The 13,429-nt window shown below is 49.1% G+C and overlaps 1 protein-coding gene across 1 annotated transcript in view; it reads right to left on the reverse strand.

Moving 5' to 3' along the window:
* Positions 1-13,429, reverse strand: part of MED12L (mediator complex subunit 12L) — a 995,158-nt gene that overhangs the window by 53,736 nt on the left and 927,993 nt on the right. Inside the window, exons 40-42 of the mRNA XM_077290760.1 lie at positions 8,505-8,585; positions 6,698-6,915; positions 1,330-1,486 (exon numbers count right to left, since the gene is read on the reverse strand). Coding sequence (XP_077146875.1) covers positions 1,330-1,486; positions 6,698-6,915; positions 8,505-8,585 — 456 coding nt within the window. The remainder of the gene's footprint in view (positions 1-1,329; positions 1,487-6,697; positions 6,916-8,504; positions 8,586-13,429) is intronic.

Here is a 13,429-nt window from a genome sequence, read left to right on the forward strand (position 1 = left end):
CATCACAACAAGGCAGCAGCACATACCAGGATGGGGACGTAGGATGACAGCACCACATCACAAAACGGGGGCGCAGGATGGGAGCAGCACATGACAGGATGGAGGCACAGGATAGAAGCAGCACATGACAGAACTGGAGTGCAGGATCAAAGCAGCACATGACATAATGTGATCATCACATAACAGAATGACAACATGCAGACGCACAAAACAGGATAAGACCACAGGATAGGGGCTGCACATGACAGAAAATGAGCGCAGGATAAGAGCAGCATATGACAGGATGGAGGTGCAAGATGGTAGCAGCAACTAAAGTTAGGACACAGGATGGAAGCAGCACATACCAGGATGGAGACCATATACCAATGTAAATGCTCGCCACCCGGGCGTAGAACGGGTTCAATAGCTAGTAAAAGATATAATCCTATAAGGCCTACCATTGGCTGCGGTGCTTGCATTACTTAAAGGCCAATGGCTTGGTGACTTTCCTGATGCTGTCGCTGAAATACAGATTATATTAACAAGACTTTAAAAAGTTTCACTTTATTTTTGTTTAACTACTGTACTTGGAAACAACTAAATGTCTAAAACATCTGTGTTGGTCCATATGATATTTCTGACCATCACGGCTCAGTCTGAAGGTCTAGGATTGGTAATCCATTGTCAGACTCAGTGAAACTCCTCATAGAAAAGGCAAAGAAGGTTTATTTTCATCTCCACCACCCTGACCGCTGTATATATGGGGTACATTGCTTTGGCACTCGGCTATCAGTCAGGGCCGGGGATGAGGTTACAGCAGGCGCTCTGTATTCTCAGAGCAGTAACTGATCCAGCGGCGTCCCCGCCTCCATAACTGAAACCGAATGCTAGCGGGGAGAAGAAAGACCATTTTCTCCCCGCTGCATTGAGCTGCGTGCAGGCCCCGGACAGCATCATAATGCTTTTAATCTACAGGTTAATTGTGCTATTTCTGGTGATAGGTTGCCTTTAAACCATATTTTATTTTGTAGCACCTTGTACCACTAAAGAAAAACAAAAGAAAAAAGAAAAATGATAAACTGAAAACTTTAATTGTTTTTGATCAGAAAAGTAGGATAGTTGTGTGGTCAGTGTCATCACAAAAATGCAATTTTTCGATACGTCCTTCCCACGCAGTTATACATTTTGCAGAAAGTGGATTCAAGTGAGTGAACTTCAGTAGTAAATAATGCAGTAATACCTAAAACGCATGGATTTAACGATGCTGTGTGACTTTCCTACTGGGGACGGAGATTTGCTGTTAATTTACATTCCTAACATGTTAACAAGCGACCAGTTTATCGTTTCTACCTGTACAAGTCTCTGCTGACGAATTTGCTGCTGTCTTTGTCTCAGCTGCTCCGGGTTCAATGGCGCAGGACTAATATCTGAATGCAGGACTTGGGCAGCTGCTGGTTCTACCCCTCCTCCGATCAAGGGGTTCTGCTGCAAGGGTTGATGAGTAAACCTGAATGAGGAAAACATGCCATGTAAATATGTGTTGATGAGACACGTACTATGTAGCTTTCAGCAGAATTCCTGTTGTTCGATGCAGGACATGTCTTGAAAAGATGTTGTAAGCAGTTTCCAGGAAAGCTGTCACTCACTCCATCAATGAGTGCATTCAGAATAATAGGGTTTTTAAGAATTTAATGTCATGCAGCACAATTCTCGGTTAACTTATGGGTAGCATGCAACCTGGGCCCAAAGTGTCTGTTTAGGGTGTAGGGATAAAGTTTAGAGAAAAGGGACATTGTACTATTTGCTAAAACTATTATATGTAACAATTATTCTTTAGAGAGGTTGTACAGGACTAATATACTGATGCAGGGGCGGAGAACTATTGGAGCAAAAGGTAAGGTGGCTCACTCCCTCCTACAAAGCAGGTGAAATTGTGTATTATGATGAGCTAATGGACTGCAAATGGTCCATATATTGTCCCGGTTATGTACATGTCTTCATCTGTATTTATCTTTTGGAAAGGTCAAATTATCAGCATGATGAGTGTCCGACCCCCAACACCCCCATCAATAAACTTATGGCGAGGCTTGTGTAATACAACAGCTCCATTCAATGTGTAGTGGCTGTTCTTGGGTACTGCAGCACAGCTGCCACTCAAGTTCCTTACAGCTGTCAAAATTTCTCATTGCTTGTGTTTACTGAATAGGAACTTTCAATGTTCTCTTCCAGTGGATTTAATTCTGTCCTGGAAATGTCTCTTAAAAGTAAACCGTTCATTTTGGAAAATGCTATTTCCCTGCAGACATAGGGTTATCTGCAGGTGTATAGCGTTGCAATTCTCACATTCCTGACAGAAACGGTCCCGGGGTAGATAATGGTGCCAACATGCCAACAGCCGTCGGCATGACGTGGATCTGGTGTGGTACTGTAGAAGGTGATGATACGTTCCTGGCTGGCAATGGTGAGTCTTTGAAATGTCCCATGGAGTCCTCAGTAAGGAGACTCTGGTGGCTGGCAATGTATAGGCCACAGTCCTGTCAAAGTTAAGCGAAGCCCGACGAATATGCACCGAGGATTCAGGAAGTGGTACCCGGTCCACGTCTCAGTCTCTGTCAGGTGGCATATGCGCAGCACTGACCATTATAGAGCGATTGGTACCTTGATGTCTGGGAGCCAACCTGCACACAGCGGGCTTCTCGTCAGAGCCTCTGCGGTAGGTTTCTCTCACGGCCGGGCGCGGATCTCCGCTGCCAACGGTCCCTGAAGCAGGAGCTCTGTTACCGGGCACAGCGCTGCCCCTGATAATGCTTAGCCATGCCCCCTGACAGCCAGTGCAACGATTGGTCCGGTTGCCTAAACTTTCCCCAGGACAACAGCGGAGACATCCCTGACAGTTCTGGACCCGGCACAAGAAAGGCACTCCCAGCCCGGTTTCTCTTCTTACACTACTGTGAGGGGTGGATGTAAGCATGCCCTGATACTTTCATTGACAGCTGTCAATAAAAGTGCCAGGGCGTACTCACAGCCACCGCTCACTGTATAACTTAAAGGGGTATTCCCATCTCCAAGACCCTATCCTAATACACAGTAGGTGTAATAATGATAATAATAATATTAGCATATACCTTAGGTATCCATGGTTACGACCACTGATATAGTGACAGTTAGTTAGTTGCTAGTGGATGTAACCATGGATACCTAAGGTCTTGCAATGCCTGCACACGAGGAAAGAGTCATAGCGAATAAAGAAACTATACTACATTTTTGTAAATATTATTATTATTGCATCTACTACATATTGGGATAGGATGTTGTAGATGGGAATACCCCTTTAAAGCTAGCATCTCCCAGGAGGAAATAGCTTCATTTTCTCCCAGTAGCTGCATTTTCAGTAAGACAGACATGTAGCATTATAACATTACTAGCTATTGAACCCGTTCTACGCCCAGGTGGCGAGCATTTATATTGGAATATGGTCTCCATCCTGGTATGTGCTGCTCCTATCCTGTCATATGCTGCTCCATCCTGCGCCCCCATCCTGTCATGTGCTGCTCCACCGTGTCATGTGCTGCTCCATCCTGCGCCCCCATCCTGTCATGTGCTGCTCCACCGTGTCATGTGCTGCTCCATCCTGCATCCCCATCCTGTCATGTGCTGCTCCACCGTGTCATGTGCTGCTCCATCCTGCGCCCCCATCCTGTCATGTGCTGCTCCACCGTGTCATGTGCTGCTCCATCCTCATCCCCATCCTGTCATGTGCTCCCATCCTGCGCCCCCATCCTATCACGTGCTGCTCCATCCTGCGCCCCCATCAGTGCGGGCGGCTGTGCTGAGTGCGGGCGGCTGTATGTGGCTGTGCTGAGTGCGGGCGGCTGTATGTGACGTGGCTGTGCTGGGTGCGGGCGGCTGTGCTGGGTGCGGCAGCTGTGGACGGCTGTGCTGGGTGCGGTGGCTGTGCTGGGTGCAGCGGCTGTGCGTGGCTGTAGGCGGCTGTGCGTGGCTGTGGGAGGCTGTGCTGGGTGCGGCGGCTGTGCGTGGCTGTGGGCGGCTGTGCTGGGTGCGGCGGCTGTGCTGGGTGCGGTGGCTGTGCTGGGTGCGGCGGCTGTCCGTGGCTGTAGGCGGCTGTGCGTGGCTGTGCTGGGTGCGGAGGCTGTGCGTGGCTGTGGCGGCTGTGCGTGGCTGTGCTGGGTGCGGCGGCAGTGCTGGGTGCGGCGGATGTGCTGGGTGCGGCGGCTGTGCTGGGTGCGGCGGCTGTGGGTGGCTGTGCTGGGTGCAGCGGTTGTGCGTGGCTGTGGGCGGCTGTGCTGGGTGCGGCGGCTGTGGGCGGCTGTGCGTGGCTGTGCTGGGTGCGGCGGCTGTGCGTGGCTGTGGGCGGCTGTGCGTGGCTGTGGGCGGCTGTGCTGGGTGCGGCGGCTGTGCTGGGTGCGGCGGCTGTCCGTGGCTGTGGGCGGCTGTGCGTGGCTGTAGGCGGCTGTGCGTGGCTGTGGCGGCTGTGCATGGCTGTGCTGGGTGCGGCGGATGTGCTGGGTGCGGCGGCTGTGCTGGGTGCGGCGGCTGTGGGTGGCTGTGCTGGGTGCAGCGGCTGTGCGTGGCTGTGCTGGGTGCGGCGGCTGTGGTCGGCTGTGCTGGGTGCGGCGGCTGTGCGTGGCTATGGGTGGCTGTACGTGGCTGTGGGCGGCTGTGCTGGGTGCGGCGGCTGTGCGTGGCTGTGGTCGGCTGTGCTGGGTGTGGCTGTGCGTGGCTGTGGGCGGCTGTGCGTGGCTGTGGGCGGCTGTGCTGGGTGCGGCGGCTGTGGTCGGCTGTGCTGGGTGCGGCGGCTGTGCGTGGCTGTGGGCGGCTGTGCTGGGTGCGGCGGCTGTCCGTGGCTGTGGGCGGCTGTGCGTGGCTGTGGGAGGCTGTGCGTGGCTGTAGGCGGCTGTGCGTGGCTGTGGCGGCTGTGCATGGCTGTGCTGGGTGCGGCGGATGTGCTGGGTGCGGCGGCTGTGGGTGGCTGTGCTGGGTGCGGCGGCTGTGTGTGGCTGTGGGCGGCTGTGCTGGGTGCGGTGGCTGTGGTCGGCTGTGCTGGGTGCGGCGGCTGTGCGTGGCTATGGGTGGCTGTACGTGGCTGTGGGCGGCTGTGCTGGGTGCGGCGGCTGTGCGTGGCTGTGGTCGGCTGTGCTGGGTGCGGCTGTGCGTGGCTGTGGGCGGCTGTGGGCGGCTGTGCTGGGTGCGGCGGCTGTGGTCGGCTGTGCTGGGTGCGGCGGCTGTGCGTGGCTGTGGGCGGCTGTGCTGGGTGCGGCGGCTGTGCTGGGTGCGGCGGCTGTCCGTGGCTGTGGGCGGCTGTGCGTGGCTGTGGGAGGCTGTGCGTGGCTGTAGGCGGCTGTGCGTGGCGGCTGTGCATGGCTGTGCTGGGTGCGGCGGATGTGCTGGGTGCGGCGGCTGTGCTGGGTGCGGCGGCTGTGGGTGGCTGTGCTGGGTGCAGCGGCTGTGCGTGGCTGTGCTGGGTGCGGCGGCTGTGGTCGGCTGTGCTGGGTGCGGCGGCTGTGCGTGGCTATGGGTGGCTGTACGTGGCTGTGGGCGGCTGTGCTGGGTGCGGCGGCTGTGCGTGGCTGTGGTCGGCTGTGCTGGGTGCGGCTGTGCGTGGCTGTGGGCGGCTGTGCGTGGCTGTGGGCGGCTGTGCTGGGTGCGGCGGCTGTGGTCGGCTGTGCTGGGTGCGGCGGCTGTGCGTGGCTGTGGGCGGCTGTGCTGGGTGCGGCGGCTGTGCTGGGTGCGGCGGCTGTCCGTGGCTGTGGGCGGCTGTGCGTGGCTGTGGGAGGCTGTGCGTGGCTGTGCTGGGTGCGGCGGATGTGCTGGGTGCGGCGGATGTGGGTGGCTGTGCTGGGTGCAGCGGCTGTGCGTGGCTGTGGGCTGTGCGTGGCTGTGGGCGGCTGTGCTGGGTGCGGCGGCTGTGGTCGGCTGTGCTGGGTGCGGCGGCTGTGCGTGGCTATGGGTGGCTGTACGTGGCTGTGGGCGGCTGTGCTGGGTGCGGCGGCTGTGCGTGGCTGTGGTCGGCTGTGCTGGGTGCGGCTGTGTGTGGCTGTGGGCGGCTGTGCGTGGATGTGGGCGGCTGTGCTGGGTGCGGCGGCTGTGGTCGGCTGTGCTGGGTGCGGCGGCTGTGCGTGGCTGTGGGCGCCTGTGCGTGGCTGTGGGCGGCTATGGTCGGCTGTGCTGGGTGCGGCGGCTGTGCGTTGCTGTGGGCGGCTGTGCGTGGCTGTGCTGGGCGCGGCGGCTGTGCTGGGTGCGGCCATTTTCTTGGTCCTGCTCCCGGAGTCGGCGCCTGCGCAGTCCGCGCTTTCCGGCGCCATTTTCTTGAAGACACTGCAATGTGTCTTCAAGAAAATGGCGCCGGAAAGCGCGGACTGCGCAGGCGCCGATTCCGGGAGCAGGGGGACAGTCACGGCCCGGAAGCGCGTCGGTGGAACGGGTCAGGTAAGTATACTCACCCTCCGCCTCCTGGCTCGTTCCTGCTTGTCCGGTGGAGATCGCGGTGTGCGTTCAGCTCTTACGCATACCGCGATCTCCTGGGAGCGTCGCTCTGTGCGGTCCAGACTGCGCCGGCGCTTGCGCTTGCGCAGTCTATAGAGGCTTCGGACAGAGTGACGCTCCCAGCGTTATATTATAGATTTACTTGCTGATTAACCCTATATCTGCAGTTAAATTGCACTTTCCAAGTTGACAGATTCCCTTTAATAAAACTCACCTTTGAGTAGCTGCCATTGGTTGTATGAAGGAAGCTCCTTGTTGTATAAAACCAGAAGGCTGTTGCTGAATCTGCCGCAGTCTATCCATAAGAGCAGAACTTGGAGGAGCTGTAGTGGTTGCCCTTGGGTTATAATTGGGTGTAGGTAGTATGCTACCGCCATGATGCAGCTGGACTGGCTCCTGAGTACTATACATGGTATACCCATATGGAACTGCCTGCGAAAAACAAAACAAAGCAAGATTAAGCCTGACTGTTGTTGAATGGGTATGACCCAATTTTCACATTTATGGCTACGTTCACATTTGCGTTGTGCGCCGCAGCGTCGGCACCGCAACGCACAACGCAAACAAAAACGCAGCAAAACGCATGCACAACGCTGCATTTTGTGCCGCATGCGACCTTTGTTTCATTGATTTTGGACGCAGCAAAAATGCAACTTGCTGCGTCCTCTGCGCCCGGACGCGGGCGCCGCAGGGACGCATGCGGCGCAAAACACAAGAGCGACGCATGTCCATGCACCCCCATGTTAAATATAGGGGCGCATGACGCATGCGGCGACGCTGCGGCGCCCGACGCTGCGGCACCGACCGCAAATGTGAACGTAGCCTATCAACTGCAACAAGTGGTGTTATGAGCTGCATAGTCCCATGTAAAATAATTACTTCCCTTGCTGTATATTGTAATACTGAGCAATGGTTATAAATACAGAAGACCTAGCAGGACACAACACCACTATGGGCAGATATAATGCATCTCATGTTACAAAGATCCTCCAAGATGTCTGAGAAGAGACCCAACACAATAGATTTTGAGATACAGAAGAATAATCCTGAACATGGAGGAGTTCTGTTTTGCTCATACATACAATGTAATAATAAAGAAAAGTCTAAACAACAAATAATTGTAGATTCTCCAAAATCCTATATAGAGAGATCGCTCAGCTAGAAGACCCACTATTATCTGCCAATTGGTCATTGTTCAGACATTTATAGCTTGCCTGTGACGTGGCCGCGGGTCATGTGCTGGGGACGCCGGCGCTGCAGCGGCAGTGGATGCGCCGCCTATGGTGCCATGATTGGCCATGGATAGGTGGGCTAACATATAAAGAGCAGGCAGTGTACCCCCTGTGTATCACTCCCTGAGGAAGCTACGTGCTGCGAAACGCGCGTTGGTGTGTGTGATCGAGGCACAGGCACATTAACATGAGCATCGGTAAGGATCACTATATGCACTATGCACTTTACTAGTTGTACTCTATAGAGAATTGATATATTAATATTATATGGTCACTGCATTTTTTATTGCTGCATAATTGGCAGCAATTGTTAAAAGCATTATGCACTTTATATTTGGATAAAAAAGTCCCTGAATTTATACTAATGACAGTGATTCTCTCTCTTTCTTATGGTTCTTTGCCGTGGCTCATGTTTGCATTAATTTATGAAGTGAAGCAAGGGCATAAATACTAACATACATTGAACATTGTTATAATATGTCCGTTGCATAAATTTATTGTGTAAATGATATTTTTGTGCCTCTTCTGGATTTTCTGTGTTTTGTTTTTGTTTGGTGTCTTTGTATTACAATAAAATATTTTGATTTTAATAAATTGTCATTGATAGTGATATTTTCAGGTAGTTTTTTTGGTTATATTTATAGCTTAGAGACAACTGTCTTGTGTTATATTACAGGTAGTGAGTGCAATATACATATATAAAGAAATAGCATGCCCAAGATATTTACAGCAGATAACAAAGAAGCCAAATTCCACCTGACACACAAGTAATACTGGTAGTGACAATACCTGTGCTTGCTGAATGCTTGGGTATGCTTGGGAAGGTCGTAATTGCTGAGAAAATAGAGAAGCCTGTTCTATTGTTTGACCCTATATGCAAAAAATATATAAATTTACAAATTAAGGCTAATACTTAAAATGTATTGTACTCTTTGATCATTTTATAATATCATTTCTGTTTACACGACTGTATAGATATATAGAGAAAATTCCTTCTGCATTCTTTTACTGGAAAGAGACTTGTATTTAGAGATAATTTTCTTTTCAATCACCATATCAATATGGATGGCTGCAGCTGTACTCTTTCAGCTTTTTAGTGAGATACTTCACACTCTTGGCATCTTGGTGATAACTTGACATCTGCCTAATGTCTGGCCCTGTGCCTGACAAGGTAACTATTATTCAAGAAGTAATTTATGGCACAAAAGATCTACCATATTTACAGTGGCATGTAGAAGGAGATAAAATTATCTCTAAATGGCCTAGAGTTAAAGATGACACATTTCCTTTGTATTTTAGGATATACAGTATATATATATATATATATATATATATATATATATATATATATATATACAGTACAAGTACAGACCAAAAGTTTGGACACACCTTCTCATTTAAAGGTTTTTCTGTATTTTCATGACTATGAAAATTGTACATTCACAATGAAGGCATCAAAACTATGAATTAACACATGTGGCATTATATACTTAACAAAAAAGTGTGAAACAACTGAAATTATGTCTTATATTCTAGGTTCTTCAAAGTAGTCACCTTTTGCTTTGATGACTACTTTGCACACTCTTGGCATTCTCTTTATGAGCTTCAAGAGGTAGTCACCGGGAATTGTTTTCACTTCACAGGTGTGCCCTGTCAGGTTTAATAAGTGGGATTTCTTGCCTTATAAATGGTGTTGGGACCATCAGTTGTGTTGTGCAGAAGTCTGGAGGATACACAGCTGATAGTCCTACTGAATAGACTGTTAGAATTTGTATTATGGCAAGAAAACAGCTGAGTAAAGAAAAATGAGTGGCCATCATTACTTTAAGAAATGAAGGTCAGTCCGAAAAATTGGGAAAACTTTGAAAGTGTCCCCAAGTGCAATGGCAAAAACCATCACGCGCTACAGAGAAACTGGCTCACATGAGGACCGCCCCAGGAAAGGAAGACCAAGAGTCACCTCTGCTTCTGAGGATAAGTTTATCCGAGTCACCAGTCTCAGAAATCACAGGTTAACAGCAGCTCAGATTAGTGACCAGGTCAATGCCACACAGAGTTATAGCAGCAGACACATCTCTACAACAACTGTTAAGAGGAGACTTGTGCAGCAGGCCTTCATGGTAAAATACCTGCTAGGAAACCACTGCTAAGGACAGGCAACAAGCAGAAGAGACTTGTTTGGGCTAAAGAACACAAGGAATGGACATTAGATCAGTGGAAATCTGTGCTTTGGTCTGATGAGTCCAAATTTCAGATCTTTGGTTCGACCACCATGTCTTTGTGCGATGCAGAAAAGGTGAACGGATGGACTCTACATGCCTGGCTCCCACCGTGAAGCATGGAGGAGGAGGTGTGATGGTGTGGGGGTGCTTTGCTGGTGACACTGTTGGGGATTTATTCAAAACTGAAGGCATACTGAACCAGCATGGCTACCACAGCATCTTGTAGTGGCATGCTATTCCATCCTGTTTGCGTTTAATTGGACCATCATTTATTTTTCAACAGGACAATGACCCCACACACACCTCCAGGCTGTGTAAGGGCTATTTGACCAAGAAGGAGAGTGATGGGGTGCTACGCCAGATGACCTGGCCTCCACAGTCACCAGACCTGAACCCAATTGATATGTTTTGGGGTGGGCTGGACCGTAGAGAGAAGTCAAAAGGGCCAACAAGTGCTAAGCATCTCTGGGAACTCCTTCTAGATTGTTGGAAGACCATTCCCGGTGACTACCTCTTGAAACTCATCAAGAGAATGTCAAGAGTGTGCAAAGCAGTCATCAAAGCAAAAGGTGGCTACTTTGAAGAACCTAGAATATAAGACATAATTTCAGTTGTTTCACACTTTTTTGTTAAGTATATAATTCCACATGAGTTAATTCATAGTTTTGATGCCTTCAGTGTGAATGTACAATTTTCATAGTCACGAAAATACAGAAAAATCTCTAAATGAGAAGGTGTGTCCAAACTTTTGGTCTGTACTGTACATTAATGTCAAAAAATGAACTTTTTTGAATTTAGCAAATGGCTGCAATGAAACAAAGAGTGAAAATTTTAAAGGGGTCTGAATACTTTCCGTACCTACTGTATATCAACCAAAAACTGCTGACAGGTTCGCTTTAAACGTTTCCTCTTTCTTCTTACCCTTATTGCTGAGAAGTACAAGCAGATACTTATCCTTTGTAAGATAGCATCAGGGATGCATCTGATTGGCTCCAAATTTATTCTGCAGAAGTGCAACAACACCAAATTACAGCCAATGTTAACATCTACCTTAACTGTAAATAAAAACAAGGAGCTCTGGAAGTGATATGGCCACCAAGAAGTCCTGATCTCAACCTCATCAACTTTGTTGTGATGTATTTGATGTGTTGTCAGTAGGGTTGAGCGAAACAGATCGGCACTTTTCAAAAGTAGCCAACTTTTAGCAAAGTCGGGTTTCGTGAAACCCGACCCGATCCCACTCTGGGATCGGGTCGGCGGTACACGATCTGTAATCCAAAGTCGGGTTTCGTTTTATATATATATATATATATATATATATATATATATATATATATATATATATATATATATATATATATATATATATATGTCATAGAGAGACACATATATATATATTTACTTCAGCGCGATAATGTTGAAAAGCCGGTAATTCAATTGCCGGCTTTTAATTTCTCCTGCCTAAACCCGACATGATATGAGACATGGTTTACATACAGTAAACCATCTCATATCCCCCTTTTTTTTTCATATTCCACACTACTAATTTTAGTAGTTTAGAACACCTCATGAAGGGAAACATCACAGTAAAAATAACAAGAAATCGAATATAAAAATACTGTGATATATACGGACATGACTGCAAAATGTCGCAAAAATCAATAGCAAACAAAGAACAAAACGCGACAAAAGATTCACATAACCAAAATGTATAAATATAATATACATTTACACAGGATATACACAGGATTCCCATCCACATTGGTAATATTATCAGCTCTGTTTTAGCTGCTTTATATAATATTGTCTGTATATTTCTTTTTGGGATGTGCTAGTATTTGATCAAATGGGCAGGTATGCAATAGACCAATGATGATATCTTGATAATACTTACTTGCTCTTTTACTGCTATTCCTGTGGGCTTCCGGTTCTGGACATGTGCGAGTGGGTGTCCTTTTTACCCCTCTCCTCCTGGTGTTAATTATATTTGGTAATGTTAAATAAAATTTATATTATATTTATACATTTTGGTTATGTGAATCTTTTGTCGCGTTTTGTTCTTTGTTTGCTAATGTTAGTAGTGTGTATGTGCAAAATTTCAGCGCTGTAGCTATTAAATTTAAGGGTTAAATCGCGGAAAAAATTGGCGTGGGCTCCCGCGCAATTTTCTCCGCCAGAGCGGTAAAGCCAGTGACTGATGGCAGATATTAATAGCTGTCATGCTCGCGCCCAGACTGGTTGGCGCGGGCGTGCGGGGGAGTGGCCCCACTGGACCACAGACCAAACCTCCCTGGAAGGGGCGTAACTAAGTAGCTTCCTAGGTGTTCGCTGGAGCCTCTGATGGTGAGGTCAGACTTGTGCAATAGGAAGCTACCAGGTACCACTCCAGGGTGGAGTCTGGTTGTGGCTGCTGATCCCACCGGGGAACGGAACATAGACAAGCAAGCGGGCACGGCTGGCACATAGGCAGGCAGACGGGTACAACAGGAACACTGTCAGGCAGGCGGGCACGGCTGGCTCTCTGGTAGGCAGGCGGGCACGGCTGGCTCTCTGGCACGACTGGTGGACAAGACTAAGTACAGACTAGGCAATGGAACAAGACACGAGGACAAAGACACTGGGACCAGGATATACTGCCTCCTGGTGGGCGGACAACAAGACCAAGGAAATAACACAGAGAATCCTCCAGAGAGGGAGTAACTCAGAGAAAGGCCAGGCAAACTCAGAAGCAAGGCACTAACTGAGCTAACACATTGCACAGGCCCAGAACACTGGGTGGAGCTGAACTAAATACTGGAGGTCTCCTGGCAATTGGTCAGGAACAGATTGGACAGATGCACCTGATTCCTATAAGAACCAGAGAGTTCAGGCGCCGCCCCTCTATACACAGAACTATGAAGCATGCAGAGAGCAGAGACACAGAACATGGAGCTGGCAAGAAACAGAAACCACATCATGGCCTGGAGCAGTGGGTAAGATAGTGTGAGAAATGCGAGGCCATGCCGTGATGCCAGCAGAGTTGTTACAATAGCCAGGAGAGGGTCCATGGTTATTGCCCCCCCCTGGCTACAAACATCTGCCCCCAGCCACCCCAGAAAAGGCACATCTGTAAGATGCGCCTACTCTGGCACTTGGCCACTCTCTTCCCACTCCCGTGTAGCGGTGGGATATGGGGTAATGAAGGGTTAATGCCACCTTGCTGTTGTAAGGTGACAATAAGCCAAATTAATAATGGAGAGGCGTCAATTATGACACCTATCCATTATTAATCCAATTGTTTGAAAGGGTTAAAAAACACACACACATGATTAAAAAGTATTTTAATGAAATAAACACACCCGTTGTTTTAATATTTTATTGCTCTCTCAATCCATTTGAAGACCCTCGCTTGGAAAAATAATAAACCCACAATATACATACCCTCTGATGAACTGTCACACGTCCCACGAGGTAATCCATCTGAAGGGGTTAAAATATTTTACAGGCAGGAGC

The sequence above is a fragment of the Ranitomeya variabilis genome, chromosome 2 (genome assembly GCF_051348905.1).
Source record: "Ranitomeya variabilis isolate aRanVar5 chromosome 2, aRanVar5.hap1, whole genome shotgun sequence".
NCBI classification, from domain to species: domain Eukaryota; kingdom Metazoa; phylum Chordata; class Amphibia; order Anura; family Dendrobatidae; genus Ranitomeya; species Ranitomeya variabilis.